This window comes from Tachyglossus aculeatus, chromosome 11 (genome assembly GCF_015852505.1).
Source record: "Tachyglossus aculeatus isolate mTacAcu1 chromosome 11, mTacAcu1.pri, whole genome shotgun sequence".
NCBI classification, from domain to species: Eukaryota; Metazoa; Chordata; class Mammalia; order Monotremata; family Tachyglossidae; genus Tachyglossus; species Tachyglossus aculeatus.
The window spans coordinates 39450746-39471836 of NC_052076.1; the positions used below are offsets into that span (position 1 = coordinate 39450746).

At 40.8% G+C, this 21091-nt stretch overlaps 1 protein-coding gene and 1 non-coding gene across 3 annotated transcripts in view; both read left to right on the plus strand.

Annotated features, from left to right (window-relative positions):
• CDH13 (cadherin 13) overlaps positions 1 to 21091 on the plus strand; it is a 991500-nt gene that overhangs the window by 388263 nt on the left and 582146 nt on the right. For both annotated transcript variants that reach the window (XM_038754876.1, XM_038754877.1), the window contains exon 4: positions 18685 to 18801. In XM_038754876.1, the coding sequence (XP_038610804.1) occupies positions 18685 to 18801 (117 nt within the window). The remainder of the gene's footprint in view (positions 1 to 18684; positions 18802 to 21091) is intronic.
• Positions 13290 to 13429, plus strand: LOC119935344. The gene has a single exon (XR_005453229.1). It is a non-coding gene; the product is annotated as a small nucleolar RNA SNORA7 (small nucleolar RNA).

Below are 21091 nucleotides of genomic sequence, written 5' to 3' on the forward strand. Positions count from 1 at the left end.
CAGGGTGCAAATAGGCTGCTTTCATCTACACCCCCCAGAAGCCACTGGACATTCTGGGAGGAATGCAAGAGTTCCACCATCCACCTGAACAGAACTAAATTTTCCTCAGAGAAAATTCTTGCTCCATAACCTGGTATAGTCTGGGTCTCTTCAGGAAGAGGTTTTTCATGTGATGAGGTCTTTTTCTCTCTGCTTAAGTTATACCTGGCCTGAAAGTGAGGCTCAGGGTGTTGGGGTTGGGGAAATAATTTGGTGTTGTTTCTTTCTGAACCATTTTATACATTTTCTTCTCCAAGCAAAAGCCTCAAGTATCTATATGAACAAGCACACATCAAATATTTTTTAGTAGTCAGGCAAACAGATCATGGGTTCTAGTCCTGGCTCTTCTGGTTGTTTGTTTTGTGACCTTTGGGCAGGTCTCTTCACTCTTCTGGGACTCAGTTACCTCACTTGTAAAATGGGGATTGAGACTGTGAGCCCCACGTGGGACAGAGACTGTATCCAACTCCATTTGCCTGTATCCACCCCAGTGCTTAATACAGTGCCAGTCACATAGGAAGCATTCATTCATTCATTCGTTCAGTTGTATTTATTGAGCACTTACTGTGTGCAGAGCACTGTACTAAGCTCTTGGGAAGTACAAGTTGGCAACATACAGAGATGGTCCCTACCCAACGGTGGGCTCACAGTCTAGAAGGGGAAGACAGACAACAAAACAAAACATATTAACAAAATAAAATAAATAGAATAAATATGTACAAGTAAAATAAATAGAGTAATAAATACATACAAATATATATATACATATGTACAGGTGGTGTGGGGAGGGGAAGGAGGTAAGGTGAGGGAGATAATGAGAATAATAATAATGGCATTTGTTAAGCAGTTACTATGTGCAAAGCACTGTTCCAAGCACTGGGGGGGGGGGGGCACAAGGTGATCAGGTCGTCCCACGTGGGGCTCACAGTCTTAATCCCCATTCTACAGATGAGGGAACTGAGGCACAGAGAAGTGAAGTGACTTTCCCAAAGCCACACAGCCGACAAGTGGCAGAGCCGGGATTCGAACCCACGACCTCTGATTCCCAAGCCTGTGCTCCTTCCACTGAGTCATGCTGCTTCGAGATGGAAGGAGAGCGGGAGAATGACAGAGCACTTAACAAATACCATTATTATGGTATTACTTAATAGGAGATCTATATTACATTATAGTAAATGAATTAAATGACAACATTGGACTCAATTTGTCCTGCCTAGGGATTACCCTGTTAATAATGATAATAATGATGATGGTATTTGTTAAGCACTTACTATGTGCCAAGCACTGTTCTAAGCACTGGGGTAGATACAAGGTTGTCAGGTTGTCTCATGTGGGGCTCACAGTCTTAGTCCCCATTTTACAGATGAGGTAACTGAGGCACAGAGAAGTGAAGAGAAGAGAAGTGGCTACTAATCAATCTGCACGGCTACCAATCAATCTGCGCATCAGGCAGAAACTCCTCACCCTGGGCTTCAAGGCTGTCCATCACCTCGCCCCCTCCTACCTCACCTCCCTTCTCTCCTTCTCCAGCCCACCCTGCACCCTCTGCTCCTCTGCCGCTAATCTCCTCACCGTACCTCATTCTCGCCTGTCCCGCCATCGACCCCCGGCCCACATCATCCCCCGGGCCTGGAATGCCCTCCCTCTGCCCATTCACCAAGCTAGCTCTCTTCCTCCCTTCAAGGCCCTACTGAGAGCTCACCTCCTCCAGGAGGCCTTCCCAGACTGAGCCCCTTCCTTCCTCTCCCCCTCACCCCCCTCTCCATCCCCCTCATCTTACCTCCTTCCCTTCCCCACAGCACCTGTATATATGTATATATGTTTGTACATATTTATTACTCTATTTATTTATTTTACTTGTACATATCTATTCTATTTATTTGATTTTGTTAGTATGTTTGGTTTTGTTCTTTGTCTCCCCCTTTTAGACTGTGAGCCCACTGTTGGGTAGGGACTGTCTCTATATGTTGCCAACTTGTACTTCCCAAGCGCTTAGTACAGTGCTCTGCACACAGTAAGCGCTCAATAAATATGATTGATTGATTGATTGATTGAAGTGACTTGCCCAAAGTCACACAGCTGACAAGTGGCGGAACCAGGATTTGAACCCACGATCTCTGTCTCCCAAGCCCGTGCTCTTTCACTCAACCCAATTTCTTCCTGAGTTGCTTCCTGAGAGTGCTGGGGTATCTGCGCTTCTCTGCTCATCACGTTGCCAGTTACTCTGGACTCTGGAGACCTCAATGAGTTCTCTAACAGTCCCTCATTTCTCCTTCTCCTCATCAGCGATATCAGGAAGTTCAGGGAGGAACAGATTTGGGATTTGAAGATGTGCTGTCATCATGGCTCCAGAGGGGTTCATTGTGGAACTGATGGTCTTTCTGGGTCAACCCCTGCAGATGTTTGATTGGTACCCTGGGTGTTACTCACCCAGGACAAAATCATTTCCTCAAAGGAACTTTGTGTAAGAAAAGTCCTTTCCAAAGTACACCTAACTCATTGAGGACAAGCCCATTGGGTAAAATCCACTGGGGAGATAGGAGTGATTTATCTGGAACAGGTATTATTTCTTAGGGTAAAACTATTAACATAATTAGACCCCCTAGATAACACAATTTGCATATGAAACATGCCAAGTGCTGTGGGGGGACTCAGAGTCACATTTTGATATACTTGTAATGGAAAGATTTATTTGGTAGATAAGCAGCAGGATCTTTGTTCTCCCCACAGCCCACTTGCCAAAATGTTTTTCACTTTTTTACCTCCTCTGTTTAAGCTTCCCTGCAGTAATGAAAGAAACATATTTTCAAACGATGCATTCCAGGGTGGTCTAAGGAAAAGTTAAAGATAATAGATCCCAGATCGTATGGTCTTTAGGATTCACAACGCCTGAGGGTACTCTCTAAGGGGCCTAATCACTATCAAAGAGTAGCTTACTCATGTGGCAAAATCTGGCATGCCATTCTCCAATAGAATAATCTTTCTCTTTGAAGTGTTTCCATACAGAAGGTTCTTTTCTCACAATTGACTTTTCATTGGATAAAAGTCCCATTGCCTTAGAAAATGTACAGTTGAAATTGTGCTGTCTAAGGGAGGAAATCAGAGCCATTTTAAATCAGAATGCTTTAATACTTAAAACTTCAGGGGACACATGCATAGAGTGACTAGCTCTTTTTACTGTTTATTGACTTCTAACAATCTTCTAGAGAAACAAGGTATTTAAAAAAAATCTTTTGAAGATGTTTTATGTCTGACGGAGAATGAAAAATACTCAACACATATTAAGCATCTGATGTGGCAGGCAATGCAATTTTTGCTTTTGGTAGCGGTAGATTTTCAGAGGACGATCATCAAAGAGTTCTTGTTAATCTGTCAATTGGGCTGTGAAATAAATGTTCCAATTTTTCAAACTCAGTTGAAACAAAATACTTCCCATGTGGAAATTGAATATTTATACATGCTGTACATTTTATAAGTAGATGTACCTTTTCTCTTCAACATCAGTACCACAAGTCATGAGAATCCTGTGAAGCTAGTGAACAGCAAAGGTGGTAGAACATTGATTGCATATAGACCCGAAATGCTCTGGGAACATCGAAATCTTCAGAAATCAATGCATTGCTTGTCCTAGTGAGACAAGCTATCCAGGTATTTCACTACATGACTCAATTTATCAACATAGACTGGTTAAGATGATGAGATTGTTTAACCAGGGACAGAGAAGGAGGGGAGAGCAGAGGAAACTTCTAAGCCGGGGGAATACACTGATCTGGTTCATGAACACTATTGAAAAGTAGAACAAGAGGGGAAGATTCGGACCTAAGAAGGTTAATGTATCCCTGTTATCCTAATTCAAACATATTTATTGCTGAGGAGATGTTGGGAAGGAAATGTTTTGGATGGGGCAGGAGGTATAAATAAGAGTGAAAGAAGGTAATTGAACAAAATTGCCTAATTCAGAAATAACAAGAATCTTGTCCAAAGTGTTCTGGAGAATAGATTTGTCTTTAAAAGGGGTTTGCTAGAAAGTCAGTATACCACGAACCACTGGAAACTACTGGTACAAACCTTTCAAACAGGAGGAGAACTTGGGTTACTGTGTGTATCTGGTTTGAAGTAGGCCTATTTGACTTTCAGTTAGTTTCTCCCTTACAATATCATTTGTACTTTATGCCTTTATGTCTTAAGGGAAACATCATGGCCTAGTGGAAAGAGCACAGGTCTGAGAGTCATAAAACTCCCAGCTCTGCCATTTGTCTGCTGTGTGACCTTAGGCAAGTCACCTAACTTCTCTGAGCCTCAATTCCCTCATCTGCAAAGAGGGGATTCAGGACCTGTTCTTCCTCCTACTTAGACTATGAGCCCCATGTGGGATCTGATTATCTTGTATCTATCCCAGTGCTTAGTCCAATGCTGGGCACATAATAAGTGCTTAAAAAATACCACAATTATTGTCACCATTTTGTCTTGAATTTTTACTGTGCCCCTTCAGCCTCCCTCAGCACTGGCTCTGGTCCCCAAGTCCTACTGCCTGGAAATGGCATCCGTACTTAAAGAGACCTGGGTTGGGAATGGCATGGCTTGTGAGCAAGAAAGGTAGCCATGAGACCCGTGGTGGTTTGCTCTAGCTTCTATGGATTTCCATAAAGAGCATATTTGTGTGTCCTTATCTCTCCGTTACATTACAGTACACAATATGATGTACATCCATTGCTTTGGGGATGGCAGAGGAGGTTTTTGAGTGTCACCAATGCTATTCTAGGAATAATTCATCTCAGACATTGAACGTGACCATAAGCTACCCAGCTTGAGTTTTTGAAAAGTTGGGAGGCTCATTTCTGAGTCTCTGACCCAATTGGGGGGAGCAGCATCAATAGGACCTCTCATTAACCCAAGAACTCTGTTATCCCTTCAGCAACCAAACCTGATGGGATCTATTGAGCATTTACTCCCAAGCTGTGGTAAATACAAGAGAATCAGATTTATCACAGCCTCTGTCCCACAAGGGACACACAGAGGTCAAGAGAGAGAGAGCACAGATTTTACTGATGAGGAAACTCAGACACTGAGAAGTTAACTGACTTGCCCAAGGTCATACAGCAGGCAAGAAATGGATCAGGGATTAGAACTGGGTTTTCTGGATTCCTTGTCCCTTGATCTGGCCTTAGAAGTAACATTAGGCTGCCTACCTACTGTGAATTGAGGGGAAAGGGACAAAGGACATCCTACTATTAGGGTGGCACATTCTTGATTTATTTTTCAGCAGTGGAATCTGTGGATTAGAATGCAAATATCTGCTAGAGTCTAAACTCTATTGCTCAGAGTTTGGTGGTACCTTTTGGCATTTATATTTTATCAATGCCAAGGCAGTTGATAACCTATTAGAGTAAAATTGTATTCATTCTATTCACATCACTGTCATGTACTTAAATGGACCTCTGACTTGAAAATCTAAATAGGTTCGAAACATTTTTCACCTAAAGTGAAACCAGTGAATGCTGATTTTGTTCTTACAGCACTTGCCAGACCCATGAAATATTGACGGGAAAAAAATGTTCTTTGCGAGTTGGTTTTGGGAATTTTTATCAAGTGTACCTGGCATTTCTCCCCTATCAATTCACAGCCAGGAAGGCTGATATCTAAGAGCAAGTGTCAGAAAGTGAATCTTCTTCAACTCCACAAATCCAGAGATTATCTGTTCTTGGATTTTTGTTTTTTAATATGGGGGTGGCTTTAAGGGGAAAGAACAAGGAGAAATCACCCTGGAGAACAAACAAGCTCTGTGGAAGGCCTTGAAAATGTTCTGTTTTGTTTATTCATTCCAAGGACTAAGCGATGATTTACAGTGAAAGGCCAGGCAGCTTTCCAAGCCTTTCAATGAAAGCAAATGTTTCCAATATTATTTTGAAAACTTTTAGCTATAGTGAATGTGTTCCTCTGTGTAAAGGAATACACAAAATTTAGCTGACTTTTATGCCACCTATTTATAAACTCAGTGGAATGGCAAATATAACTCCTTTTTTGGTTACCCTTAGTTGGTTACAAATTGGTGCTCCCATGATGCATCCCACACTGATTGTGACAAATCGATAGACATATAGTCATTTTGCCATTATTCAGGGCAGGTTCTAATGAATTTGGCTTTGCAGGGATTAATGGGGTCTGGTACTTAGGGATGGTCCAGCTATTCAGTCCAAGAAGTTTCAGTCTATCTAAAGACTTGACAAAGACTCCACAGTTGAATATAAGTGGAAAGAAAACTTTCTCAGGAAGCCAACGAGGATGGTGATGGAGCTACTGAGGTCCCAACACTTCTCAGAACTGTGGGAATAACTATCCTATTAATCTAGGCTTTTTTTACTCCAGGCCACACTGACTGAGAGAAATAGCATCCTCACCCTCTCACTTTCCATTCACCCTCTGCCACATATTTGAGCCTTGGACATGCTAGTTTCAGGATGGAACTGAGTGTGACATTTACCTGAATGAAAGGCTTAATGCTCATTGAAACCCAACAACCTACTACTTCACTGCATTGTTTGAGATTAAAATTCCTACATAAAAACACATTAACTTCAGAAATGCTATTAGTGAATTAGAACTATGGTCTATCCAGGCTAGTGTTCTGTCTCAATTAATGGCAATCGGTTACTTGGAGATATAGTGACATGTTTTTGTTCTAATGTTTAGGGTTATACCATGCAACAGTCTTAATTTTTCCTCTGTAATTCTTTCTCTCCAGTTAGCCATTATGGACTTAACCATGAATTTAACCAAATCCCTCTTGAGCCCATTGCTATTTTTGGTCTTTGAAATTCACTGGTGCAGCAAATTCCATTTTATCACCTGCTATGAGAAGAACATTTCCATTGGCCATCTTCAAGCCTTAATAAATAGACAGATCACCTGTTGTAGTAAGACTTGGCAAACAAATTCTGGTTTTGCTCTAATCACACCATTCATGACTTTAGAAGTTCAGTTACAGAATCTTTCCACACTCATCTTCCCTCCCTGAAAAGCCCTAATTGTTTGTAATCTCTCTTCTTATAGATATGTTACTTCTTTCCAGTTATCTTGGGTGGGCATCTGGATGCAGTCTCTTAATCAATGTCAATCAATCAGTCACTCAGTGGTGTTTGTTGAGGGTTTACTATGTGCAGAACACTGTACTAAGTAAGAATACAACAGAATTATTCCTTGACCATAATAAATTTAAGCTTCCCTAGATTCTAGTAACCAGAAGTGCACATGGTAATCCAGGTGTGGGAATATGGTGTGGGAGAAGCAGCGTGGCTCAGTGAGAAGAGCACGGGCTTTGGAGTCAGAGGTCATGGGTTCGAATCCCAGCTCCACCACATGTCTGCTGTGTGACCTTGGACAAGTCACTTAACTTCTCTGAGCCTCAGTTACCTCATCTGTAAAATGGGGATGAAGACTGTAAGCCCCCCGTGGGATAACCTGATCACCTTGTAACCTCCCTGTGCTTAGAACAGTGCTTTGCACATAGTAAGCACTTAACAAATGCTATTATTATTATTATTATTATTATTATTATTATTATTAATATCATATCACGGTTTGATACAGGGGTGAAATTTTGCCTTTTTTTTGTATTTATTCCCATTTCTGATGAAGTCCAGATTTTGGTAGTTTGTTATACGTAGGGAACATGTCTACCATTTCCTTTATGTTGTACTCTCCCAAGCGCTTGGCACAGTAAGTGCTCAATAAGTATGATTAATTGATTGATTGGCCTTTTTGGATGCTACCACCCTCTCTACTTTTATATGCTTTACTTAGGTCACCTTATATCTGCTGCTTGGATATTCTATTGCCATTTTTCCTTCATCCATATCCCCCTCAGAAAAGCTCAAAACTGGGGAGCTGATTAAGCTTCAGTAGCTCATTATTGGTGATCTTGTCTTACCATATAATAGTGAGTTCAAATTGTAATTGATATTGATACTCTTTCAAGATGGGTACTCTTTCCATGGTAGATCCAGGTAGGTTTAATAATAATAATAATAATAATAATAATGGCAATTATTAAGCGCTTACTATGTGCAAAGCACTGTTCTAAGCACTGGGGAGGTTACAAGTTGATCAGGTTGTCCCATGTGGGGCTCACAGTCTTAATCCCCATTTTACAGATGAGGTAACTGAGGTACAGAGAAGTTAAGTGACTTGCCCAAAGCCACACAGCTGACAAGTGGTGGAGCCTGGATTTGAACTCACAACCTCTGACTCCAAATAATAATGATGATGGTATTTATTAAGTGCTTACTATGTGCAAAGCACTGTTCTAAGCACTGGGGAGGTTACAAGGTGATCAGGTTGTCCCACAGGGGGTTTACAGGCTTAATCCCCATTTTACAGATGAGGTAACTAAGGCACAGAGAAGTTAAATGACTTGCCCAAAGTCACACAGCTGACAATTGGTGGAGCCAGAATTTAAACTCACGACTTCTGACTCCAAATAATTATAATAATAATAATGGTATTTATTAAGTGCTTACCATGTGCAAAGCACTGTTCTAAGTGCTGGGGAGGTTACAAGGTGATCAGGTTGTCCCACTGGGGGGCTCACAGGCTTAAACCCCATTTTACAGATGTGGTAACTAAGGCACAGAGAAGTTAAGTGACTTGCCCAAAGTCACACAGCTGACAATTGGCAGAGCAGGGATTTGAACCCATGACCTCTGACTCCAAAGTCCATGCTCTTTCCCCTGAGCCACGCTGCTTCTCTCTCTCTCTCTCTCTCTCTCTCTCTCTCTCTCTCTCTCTCTCTATATATATATATATGTATACAAGTATATATATACACTTTTTTGGTGGTAGTTCCAGAATTCACAAACGTACTTGGATGATAGAATATATATATATATATATATATATATATATATATATATATATATATATATATATATATATATTTATTTATTTATTTATCTTTATATATACATATATATAAAGAAAAAGAGATATACACTATATATATATAGTGTATATGTGTATATCTTTTTGAGAGAGAGAGAGAGAGAGAGAGAGAGAGAGAGAGAGAGAGAGAGAGTGAGAGAGTGTATGCGTGTGTGTGTCTGTGTCTGGAAGTTACCATATGTGCCTAGAAATTCAATTCTTTAAGATGCTTGAAGTTCCAAATGAGTGTGCTCTTTAGTTTTCACTTTCTTTGTCTAGCTGTGAATTATTGGTTGGTGCCCTAGGCAGTAAAATTTGATAATGGCATTGTGTGGTATTGGCAATGAAAGCGTTCCGTGGTTTATACAATTTTCCTATGGCAGAGTGATCCATAATCTCTCCAGTCATACAAAAAGATCTTACTGTTCTTTAGTTCACAGCGTGGCTCAGTGGAAGGAGCCCAGGCTTGGGGGTCAGAGGTCATGTGTTCTAATTCCAGCTCTGCTGCTTGTCAGCTGTGTGACTTTGGGCAAGTCACTTAACTTCTCTGTGCATCAGTTACCTCATCTGTAAAATGGGCATTAAGACTTTGAGCCCCACGTAGGACAATCTGATGACCTTGCATCCCCCCCCCAGCACTTAGAACAGTGTTTTGCACATAGTAAGTCCTTAACAAATACCATTTTAAAAAATGCTACTTTTTTAAGACTCTTTTCCACCACTCTATTGATTTTGTAATTAAATCTCCATTTTGGCTTCCTGTCTTCTCTATTGAGTTCCAGCTTTTTTCCCATCTCCTTCTTACTTTCTTCACTTATTTACACCTTCATTCCCTTCATGGTCACCTCCACAACCACTGGGAATAATCTCCTAGTAAAGGTTTTCGTGGCCTTGAAGGCCATTAGATCCATCATTGACCCAATTAAAATAGCTGGCAATTAGTCTGAATGAATTTACCTAAAATGCAAAACTTATCAGGAAACCTGTCTTTTCCTCCCTATATGAACTTTAAATTAGAAGGTCAAATCTGAGTCATGGAGCATTTCAAATTAGGAGTGAAATTTCAGGGAGATTGTCCAAAAATGCTGTTCGGAGACCTACTAATCACTTAATTGTGTTCCAGCATATAACTCTGATAAACTCAGTAGGTCTGGAAGAGGAAATCACCCCACTCCATGTCACCTATGGGGTCAAAATGTGTCAATCATCATCATCATCAATCGTATTTATTGAGCGCTTACCATGTGCAGAGCGCTGTACTAAGCGCTTGGGAAGTACAAATTGGCAACATATAGAGACAGTCCCTACCCAACAGTGGGCTCACAGTCTAAAAGCGGGAGACAGAGAACAAAACCAAACATACTAACAAAATAAAATAAATAGAATAGCTATGTACAAGTAAAATAAATAAGTAAATAAATAAAGTGTCAATGTCACTGCCCCGGGCCCTATCCGAAGGTCAAGCCTATTATTTCCTTCTGTACCATTCAAATATGTGTGACTGGCCTTTGAACCAGTGTTCTTAGATTGTTGTCCCCTTGGGGGATAAGGGGATATATATATATATATATATATATATGTATATATATATATATATATATATATATGTTTGCACATATTTATTACTCTACTTATTTATTTTACTTGTACATATCTATTCTATTTATTTTATTTTGTTAGTATGTTTGGTTTTGTTCTCTGTCTCCCCCTTTTAGACTGTGAGCCCACTGTTGGGTAGGGACTGTCTCTATATGTTGCCAATTTGTACTTCCCAAGCGCTTAGTACAGTGCTCTGCACATAGTAAACGCTCAATAAATATGATTGATGATGATGATGATGACCTTGTCTGAATTCCCACTTATGTATTCTTTCCCAGCACTCATTATAATGCTCTACACATAGTAAGTGCTTAATAAATGCTGTTTCTTCTAATGCTCTTTCATCTTCCTCACTCTCTTGCTCATATAGTTAGGTACTAGTCACTGGATATCAATGTTAGAATTGTTCTGTGAAACTGCCAGACAAAACTACTGTTGAGACTGCATTTCATTTCAGCAGAAATCTTCTTGGTTGAGCAAAAAATTAATGTCATGTCACTGCATCAGTCTTATGACAAATATGTCTTAAATTCTAATTCTGACAAGAAGCTACAAAGTACCTTAGACAGTGGAAAATTTGAAATGAAATATGCGATGGCTTATCTGCGGGGAATAATGGAGCCAAAGTAGATGAATGCTTTTACAACCAATCGGCAACAGAACAGACAGACGTGCTTCCATTTATTTTCAGGATAAGATTTAATAGCCACCTTTCTCCAGTGCCTTGTAGTTTTATTTTAATGGGTTTTGCCCTTTATCATTTAAGAGAATGCTCTATTAGTGCTGAAATTTTCACCTTCAGCCAGGCATATGTGTACATTATTATGCAAACATGTGAATTCTGGTCTCTTAGGGCTACTGCATATGGCCCAACTGGTGGGTAGGAGTTGGGGAGAAGAGCAGTGGAGGCCATTTAAGAATAAATCAGTCAAGTGATAGTACTTATTGAACACTTACTCTTTGCAGAGCACACTACTAAGCTCTTGGGGGAGGACAATAGAGTGAGTAGATATAATCCCTACCCGCAAGGGGCCTTCAATGTAATGAGGGAGACAGGTGCTAAAATAAATTAAATAATAATAATAATAATGGCATTTATTAAATGCTTACTATGTGCAAAGCACTGTTCTAAGCTTACAAGGAGATAGGATTGTCCCACGGGGGGCTCACAGTCTCCATCCCCATTTTACAGATGAGGGAACTGAGGCACAGAGAAGTTAAGTGACTTGCCCAAAGTCACACAGATAATTGGCAGAGCAGGATTCATACCCATGACCCCAAGTCCAAAGCCCATGCTCTTTCCACTGAGCCATGCTGCTTCTCTATGCAATAATAATAATAGGGATGATATTTGCTAAGCACTTAGTATGTGCTAAGAAATGTATTAATTGCTGGAACAAATGCAGTATAACCTGGCCAGATACAGTCCCTGTCCCACGTGGTGCTCACAGTCTTAGGGTGAAGGAGAACAGGTAGTTAATGCTCCTTTTATAGATGAGGAAACTGAGGCACAGAGAAGTTAAGCAACTCACCTAAGGTCTCCCAGCCCACAAGTGGCAGCCTATGTTAGAACACAGGTCCTCTGACTTAGAGGGCTGTAGGACTCTTTCCATTAGGCCACCCTGCTTCTTTAGGTAAGGGAACAATTGAATGTTGAGATATGTATTTTAGTGCTATGGAAGGAGGGAGATGTGCTGCTGAGGGGGTAGTTATTCAAGCGCTTAATAAATGCCATTATTATTATTATTATTATTATTATTATTTACAAATAGCAAACCAGACCTTGATTAAGTCAGGACCTGCTTTTCCCAAGTGTACAACAGAGTTGATAATAATAACAATTATGGTATTTGTTAAGCGCTTATGTGCCTGGCACTGTACTAAGCACTGGGGTAGATACAAGCAAACTGCATTGGACCCAGTCTCACAGTCTCAATCCCCATTTTACAGATGAGGTAACTGAGGCACAGAGAAGTTGAGACTTGCCTTAGATCACAGTGCAGACAGGTGATGGTGTCAGGAATAGAACTCATGACCTGACTCCCAGGGTCACGCTCTATCCACCACACTAGAGAAGCAGTGTGGCTCCGTGGAAAGAGCCCAGGATTTGGAGACAGAGATCATGGGTTCAAATCCCGGCTCTGCCTATTGTCAGCTGTGTGACTTTGGGCAAGTCACTTAACTTCTCTGTGCCTCAGTTACCTCATCTGTAAAATGGGGATTAAGACTGTGAGCCCCCCCGTGGGACAACCTGATCACCTTGTAACCTCCCCAGTGCTTTACACATAGTCCTTAATAAATAAATGCCATCATTATTTTTATTATTTTTATTACACTATGCTGATCACAGTGGTTCTCCCGTCCTCCTATTTCTCCAGCATCGACAGGTTTTCTTTCTCTGTCCTTTAATTATAAAGCAAGCAATCAGTCAGTTGTACTTTTCGAGTGCTTGGGGAGATATAACAGAGTTGGTAGGCACATTCCCTGCCCACAAGGAGCTTACAGTCTAGAGCAGAGGAGTTGCCCTTGAAGATCATGTCTGGAATAGCGGGGAAAGGAACCTCCTTTGAGGTCCTGTCTTATTCCAGCCCTTTGATAAGTTTGCTTAGACTCAAGGGACACTCAAATTCATCATCTTTGTCCATTCGAGTGAGAGACACACGCGGCAGCGTTTCTGGATTTGCAGTCAAAATTAGTCCCTTTGAGTTCATTTTAGCTCCAGGTATAGCATACTCCCCCTCTCAGGGTCACACCTGGAGAGTTCCCAGGACTCTCTCAGTCTTGACTACAGGAGGGAGAGTCAGGCAGAGGCATATCCATTCCATTCCTAGCTTGGGCCGTGTGGCTAGCAAGTGGAAGGCAATTTGCTACAAGTCAGAACTCACCTCTGCTGGGCAGTAATAATAATAATAATGATGGTATTTGTTAAGCGCTTACTATGTGCAAAGCACTGTTCTAAACCCTGAGTGGCATGGGAGAGAATCAAGGGCGGAGATTCCAGTTTACTGAGTGGAAGGAGATAATGGTAAACCACTTCCATATTTTTACCAAGAAAACCATGGATACACTACCAGAGCAATTGCAGGTGGAGGTGGGATGGTCTCGGTGAGTGTTGCTATGGGTTGAAGATGACTCAGTGACATAAGACAAGACAAGACAGTATACTCAACAGAATCACTTATTGATTAAATAGAAAGTGAGGTTCTGAAGGCCCTAGGATCCTTCTCTTGGCTACATTTGGCCCAGTGAGATATATACTGTGGGGAGGGACAAAATGGGACTGCAGCTCTGTTCATTTGCAGAAATTTGTAGGCAATTATGAGCTTCCCTTCAGCAGAGTTTAGCCCTCAATTAGGTTGGGGGCTGCTTTAAGGCTCACTGTGAGAATAGGAATCTGCAAATGTCAAAGCTGTTATTACTACCCTTATGCTCTGATGAGCTGGGGAAAAGAAATTATTTCCCTTCAGGCGTACAGATGTGTGTAACCTGCCACTGTCTTTGATCCCATCATTACACGTGTGACAGGAAGAGTCTCTCTGTGTAAACTAATTTAAATGTTTACTGTGCAGTGTACTGACTTTCGAGTAGAGATTTTTATTATCAATGAACACCTGTTTTTATTCTGAAAAATTCAAAGGTCCTTTACCAGTTGACTCCGTTCATTCTACTCCACTGAATTTCAACAGAGGGTCTGGAGTCGGGGGGAAAAGTCATCACGTCTTAGCTCTTTGGAGACCTATCAGTCAGTCAGTAGTATTTTTTGAGTGCTTACTGAGTGCAGAGTACTCAGTACTTGTCTTATGCTGAGTACAATATAAAAATGAACAGACACATTCCCTGCCCACAGTGATCTTACTAAAATGAGAGACAAGTCTAGAGACTTGCTGAGCTTTGGAAAATCCATTCGTTCTGTGGAGTCTGCTTGTGGCAGCTCAGTAAGTATTCATGGTTGAGGATGATGGTCCTGAAAGACATTTAAAGGATATCTGAGGGGGTTGTTTATGGAGGTGAGGGCCCTGGTGTAGCCTTCTGATAGGGGCAGTCTGATAAGCCCAAGTCCAAGATTTTGTCCATGGGAGAGGTAGTGACTGCAGGGAATTGATTGCCCTGTCCTGCTAGGGAAGCAGTGTGTCTTAATGGAAAGTACACAAGACTGGTTGTTAGATACTGTGAAAATTGCTTTTTATGTCTTTTTAGAGGGAGTCAGGAAAGCTAGCCCCATGTTAAAGAAAAAAATGCTCCAAGACTGAAAGACGGGGGCACAACTGAGATTCCTTAAAAAAAAAAAAAAATGAGGTAAGGGTGAGTCTGGGACTGTAATAAAGTGTATCTCAGCTGCACAAGTTCCTCTCCCTGAAGGTATGTTTTTGCCCCTTTGACTTCAGTAAGATTGGATTTGACTGCTGCAGGACTCTGTATCTCTTCCTGCTGTTCATTGTCAAAGTTGAAAAACAGGCACTCAAAAGAAGCCAGGCAAAACATTGTTTGGGGGCTGCAAACTGGCCCAACAGGAGAAAAGTGTCCAGATGGCTGCAACAACTGCTAATGTTGTTATTATTTATTTGTTTGTGGTGGGCCTATTGCAAGCCTCGGAGGCATTTTTAAGTATTACAGACTTCATGTAAATGCATAGTTAATCACTTTACTGTACCCATAACTACAACAATCCTTGAGAAAGAAGGGAATTCAACGAACATTGGAGTGCAAATAGCCATTGGGTTACAATTTAGGATTGATGATAATAATAATGAGGCTTTGAATTGGCAGAGCTTGATTATATTTCCAAAATGCCTTCAAATCAGTTATCTTGTTTTATCACCAAACCATCCCTGAGAGGCAGATGGTATCAGTTCCATTTTTGCAGTTGAGGAAATTGAGGCCCACTGATGTTGAGTGACTGCTCCCACTCTCCTTCCTATTTAGTCTGGGTGTCCCATGTGGGACAGGGACTGCACCCTATCTGATAATCTTGTATATATCCCAATGGTTAGTACAGAGTAGATGCTTAACAAATATTATTATTATTATTAATAATAATAATTATTAAGATCACTGTAGGCAGGGAATTCATCTACTTATTGTTATATTGCACTACCCCAAGCCTTTTGTATAGTGCACCGCATACAGTCAGCGCTCAATAAATACAATTGAATGACTGAATGAATGAATTATTACTGCTCAAGATAACACCTCAGATCAGTTGCAGAGCTGGCTTGAGAAGCAATTTCACTTCATTAATCAATCAATTGATCAATGATATTTTTGCATGCTTACTGTGTACAGAGCACTGGACCCCAACTCTGTTGTATTGTACTCTCCCAAGCGCTTAGTACAGGGATCTGTACCCAGTAAGTGCTCAATAAATACCATTGATTGATTGTAATAATAATAATAATCATCATCATCATCATAATAATGGCATTTATTAAGCACTTACTGTGTGCAAAGCACTGTTCTAAGTGCTGGGGAGGTTACAAGGTGATCAGGTTGTCCCACGTGGGGCTCACAGTCTTAATCCTCATTTTACAGATGAGGTAACCGAGGCCCAGAGAAGTGAAGTGACTTGCCCAAAATCACACAGCTGACAATTGGCGGAGCTGGGATTTGAACCCAGGACCGCTGACTCCAAAGCCCGGGCTCTTTCCATTGAGCCATGCTGCTTCTCTTACTAAGCATCTGTACTAAGCATCTGGGAAAGTTCAAAAAAGCAGAGTGGCTCAGTGGAAAGAGCACAGGCTTGGGAGTCAGAGGCCATGGGTTCTAATCCCGGCTCTGCAACTTGTCTGTTGTGTGACCTCGGGCAAATCACTTCACTTTTCTGGGCCTCATTTATCTCATCTGTACAATGGGGATAAAGACTGTGAGCCCCACATGGCACAACCTGATTACCTTGTATCTACCCCAGCACTTAGAACAGTGCTTGGCACATAGTAAGAGTTTAACAAGTACCATCATTATAGTTATTATTATTCAATTATCATAGAGTTAGTAGATGCAGTTGACACAGTTGATGTAGATGTGGTAAGCCAAAAAGGGCTTGCAATCTAGTGGTTGAGACAGATATTGAGATAAACACTGATAAGGGAAGTTGCAGAGTATAAGGATATGAACAAAAGTTCTGTGGGGGAGTATCAAAGTGATTAAAGATACAGACCCAAATGCATAGGAAACAGAAAACGGAGAGCGATTAGAGTGGGAAGAAAGAAGTAATTCAGGGGAGATTTCTTAGAGGAGATATGATTTTTGTTCTGCTCCAAGCATGATTCTCTGCCTGTTGAATATGTTTATCCAGAAAAATAAGAGGTAAAGGAAAATACATTAATAATAATGATACACATAACTGTATTTTTTAAGTGCTTTCTATGTGCCCAGCACTGTAGTAAGCTCTGAGGTAGATAAAGTTATTCAGGTCAAACACAGTCCCTGCCCTAACCAGGGTTCACATTCTACGTATGAAGGAGAACAGTTATTGAATCCCCATTTACAGATGAGGAAACTGGGGCCAAAAGAGGTTCAGTGACTCGCCCAGGGTCACACAGCCAGCAAGTGGCAAAGTGGCAAAGCTGGGATTAGAACCCAGGTTATCTGACTCCCAAACCCCTGCTCTTTCCACTAGACCATGAAGCTTCTCACTAATGCTCCCATAGTCAAGAGCTGTAGGGCAGAGGTGCTATTTCAAAAGAAGGGATCTTTTGAAATGTGAAGTGAGCTCCCATCCCCTTCATATTCAACAGTCCACCATTTTCCCAACCTTCAAAACCTTCCTAAAATCACATCTCCTTCAAGAGACCATTTATTTTATTTTATTTTATTTTGTTAGTATGTTTGGTTTTGTTCTCTGTCTTCCCCTTTTAGACTGTGAGCCCACTGTTAGGCAGGGACTGTCTCTAGGTGTTGCCAACTTGTACTTCCCAAGTGCTTAGTACAGTGTTCTGCGCACAGTAAGCTCTCAATAAATATGATTGATTGATTGATTGCTTGATTGACCTTCCCTGATTTAGCCCTCATTTCTCCCACCTGCCTTCCTCTCTAAATGACAATGTAGTTGACTGTGTTCCCTTTAAGTACTTTGATAGTCACCCCAGCCCCATAGCACCAATGTACATATGGTTATACTAAACTATTTCCCCTATCCATGATTTATTTAAATGTCTGTCTCCCCTTGTATACTCTAAACCCCTTGTGGGCAGGGATCCTAACAACTCTAATTTTTTTCCCAAGTGCCTAGGTATGACCCCTGCATTCAGCAAGTGTTCAGTAAATGCCATTGATTCTGGTAGGAGTGCTGAGGAGTGAGAAGGTTCCCTTCTCCCTTCCCTCCTCTCCCCCCTCCACCCCCCCATCTTACCTCCTTCCCTTCCCCACAGCACCTGTATATATGTATATATGTCCGTACATACTTATTACTCTATTTATTTATTTATTTATTTTACTTGTACATATCTATTCTATTTATTTTATTTTGTTAGTATGTTTGATTTTGTTCTCTATCTCCCCCTTTTAGACTGTGAGCCCACTGTTGGGTAGGGACTGTCTTTATATGTTGCCATCTTGTACTTCCCAAGCGCTTAGTACAGTGCTCTGCACACAGTAAGCGCTCAATAAATACGATTGATTGATTGATTGATTTGCCCCATTGTCCGGAGGGACTAGTGGAACTTAGACCATCCCCGACTCCAGTATCACAATCCCACTGTTTCAGTGTATGGGATCTGACGGTTGCACCTTTCATGAGTCTTTATCCCCATTGTACAGGTAAGGTAACTGAGGCCCAGAGAAGTGAGGTGACTTGCCCAAGGTCACATAACAGGTTTCCTATACACAGGAAGCGGACTCTGACTTTCAGACCAGATGGGTCACCTCTCATAACAGGTAGGGTTACGCATGCGCCAAAAACCCGTGGTACATAAATCAGGGCTGATGTGATTATGAATGAAAGAGGGTGAAAGACCAGAAGGAATGGATCAATAAGAGTAATTCGGAATTCTATTCTGGAGGAGATATGATGGTAACATGGTTTTTCTTGTTAGTGGTGCTTGGCAGAATGAAGTTACACTGTCCCTGTGACCAGAACCCTTCACCCAGAAAAATACATTCAAGTAGTAAGATTGCTTTTTTTTCTCTTTTCAGGAAATCTTTAAAAATGCTAGGACCTCAGCAGTCCCACGGCAAAGGCGATCCATTGTGGCATCTCCTATTTTAATCCCAGAGAATCAGAGACAACCTTTTCCCAGGACAGCGGGCAAGGTAAGTCATGAAAAGGGCAAAATTTGTTATTTAAAATTGTGAGTCCCTGAAGGAACAGGACCTATGTTTAAATCCCACCATGTATTCTTTCCCAGCACATAGTCTTAGTATAGTGCTCTGTGCACAATAAGTACTTAATAAATATTATTGCTGATATTACTGGGTAATTAGTAATGATATTTATTGAACACTTACTATGTCACTGTACTAAGCATTAGGATTATTATAAGGTAAATAGATTATTCATTCAATCAATCATACCTACTGAGCACTTACTGTGTGCAGAGCACTGTACTAAGTGCTTGGAACATACAATTCAGCAACAGAGACGATCCCTACCCAACAGTGGGATAACAGTCTAGACACCATTCGTGTCCCACACAAGCTCAAAATGGGGATGAGACACAGAACAATAATTGCAAAATTCAAAAAAAAATATGAGCTCAACAGCCCAAGATGATATGATTAAATTTAGTAGCCAAACACTTGGAGGGAAGACTCCTCATGCTTTTTTTCTCTACACAACAATCCTCATTTACAAAATGCTCCCACATTTTCAGATTTGCAAGACTGCTGGGAAAAGATTCCTGTCCTGTGCTTGCTTCACCTGTAAATTGGAGTTTGAACATTTAAAGGAATATATCCAGCCCACAACATAAGAAATCAGAAACTCTTTTGTGTGGCCTCTTCAAAGATCATTAATTATGACAAATTTAAAGAGGACAACAAACACTGCTGATCATGAGAGAAGCTGTTTTAGTTTTCATGGATATATGCAGCTTGAGCATTCAATAGGAGAATCAGAATGCAAATCCTTAGTTGGCCCTTAAGACACACGCACATAAACACATACACAGACACACACAGGCAAAAAATTCTGGTGAACTAGTTTTGTGTTAGGATTGCAAGATCTTAATATATTAATTGGGTGGTTTGTTATTCATAATAAAAAACACCCTTCTAAAAAGTATCCTTACAGGTGCACGAAAAAGAACATCTAATCACCACAAGCATCTCCACTCCCTCATCAGGGCTGTGGCTCAATATTTTCCATTTTTCCAATCATTCTTATTTCCCTTCAACATGCCCTGGTTTCTTTCAGCCTCAGGCTTATTGGCTAATTGTCTTGGATGTATAAATAAATTAGTAGTAAATTAGAAGGTGCTGATTTGCTGGTTCATGTAAACAGAATAGTGTTTATTTCATTATCTATTTCTCAGTTCGCAAGGAATATGAGAGTAATCCTCTATCATCTGATCTCTTTTCCTGGGAAACCAGTGAAATTAGGTATCAGGATGGCTTGATTCTGTGTTTATCTAAAGACTTTCAGAAGGTATAGCACACAGCCGACTATATTTTACTGATTGATTAAAGCATCTTAATCATTTGTCTTCTTAACCAATCAATCAACTCTATTGAGTACTTATTGTGTGTGAACCACTCTACTAAGTGCTTGGGAGGGTGCAAGATAACAGAGCTAGTAGAGTTGTTCCCTGCCTACTACAGGCTTACAATCTAGAGATTTCAGTTTAAATATGCACAAATATTTAGTAAAAATCCTGTTGTATTTAAATCAACCCAGGGTATTTATTTAGCACCTTCCATGTGCACAGCTCTGTACTAAGCACATGGGAGAGTGAAATAGAATTAGTAGACATGTCCCCTGCCCTCCAGTTGCTTACAATCAAGCAAGCATTTATTTCATTCTAGATATGCATTCAACATGAGATCTCATTCTCCTCTCCAAGTACAACTACATGCGTCCTGGGCACAGCTGTTTCTCTCCAGATTCTTTGGGGCCGTTGTGTTCACAGCTGGCTGAAATGGAGAATCACTTAATTGCCATGGAAACTGAGACAAACTCTTTCTAAAATTCTGAACCCAGAAATTTGACTGAGGGCTGAGCATTTATTTGGCTGGCAGTAGCCCAACCCTGCCATTTCAGTAGGAAGTTGGCTATTCTTCTCCCTGCTCCCTGACATCAGTGTTGGGTGCAAATATTATTGGCGGTTGCACTTCATTTGTGAAGTTTTCTCTCACTAAACCCCCATTAATCAATAAGTAAAGCAGCGTGGTATTTATTGAGCATTTACTCTGTTCAGAATACTATACTAAGCTTTTAAAGGAAGACCAAGAGACTGCTGAATTTGCCATTATCTATTGGTTAATTGAAAGCAACTGTAATGATCATTCAAATAAATCAATGCAGTTTAAAGGTTGAGGTGAAGAGGAAGAACAGTCTTTTTGAGCCAAAGTATACTTGGCAGCATTTTCTAAATATGAGATAGCA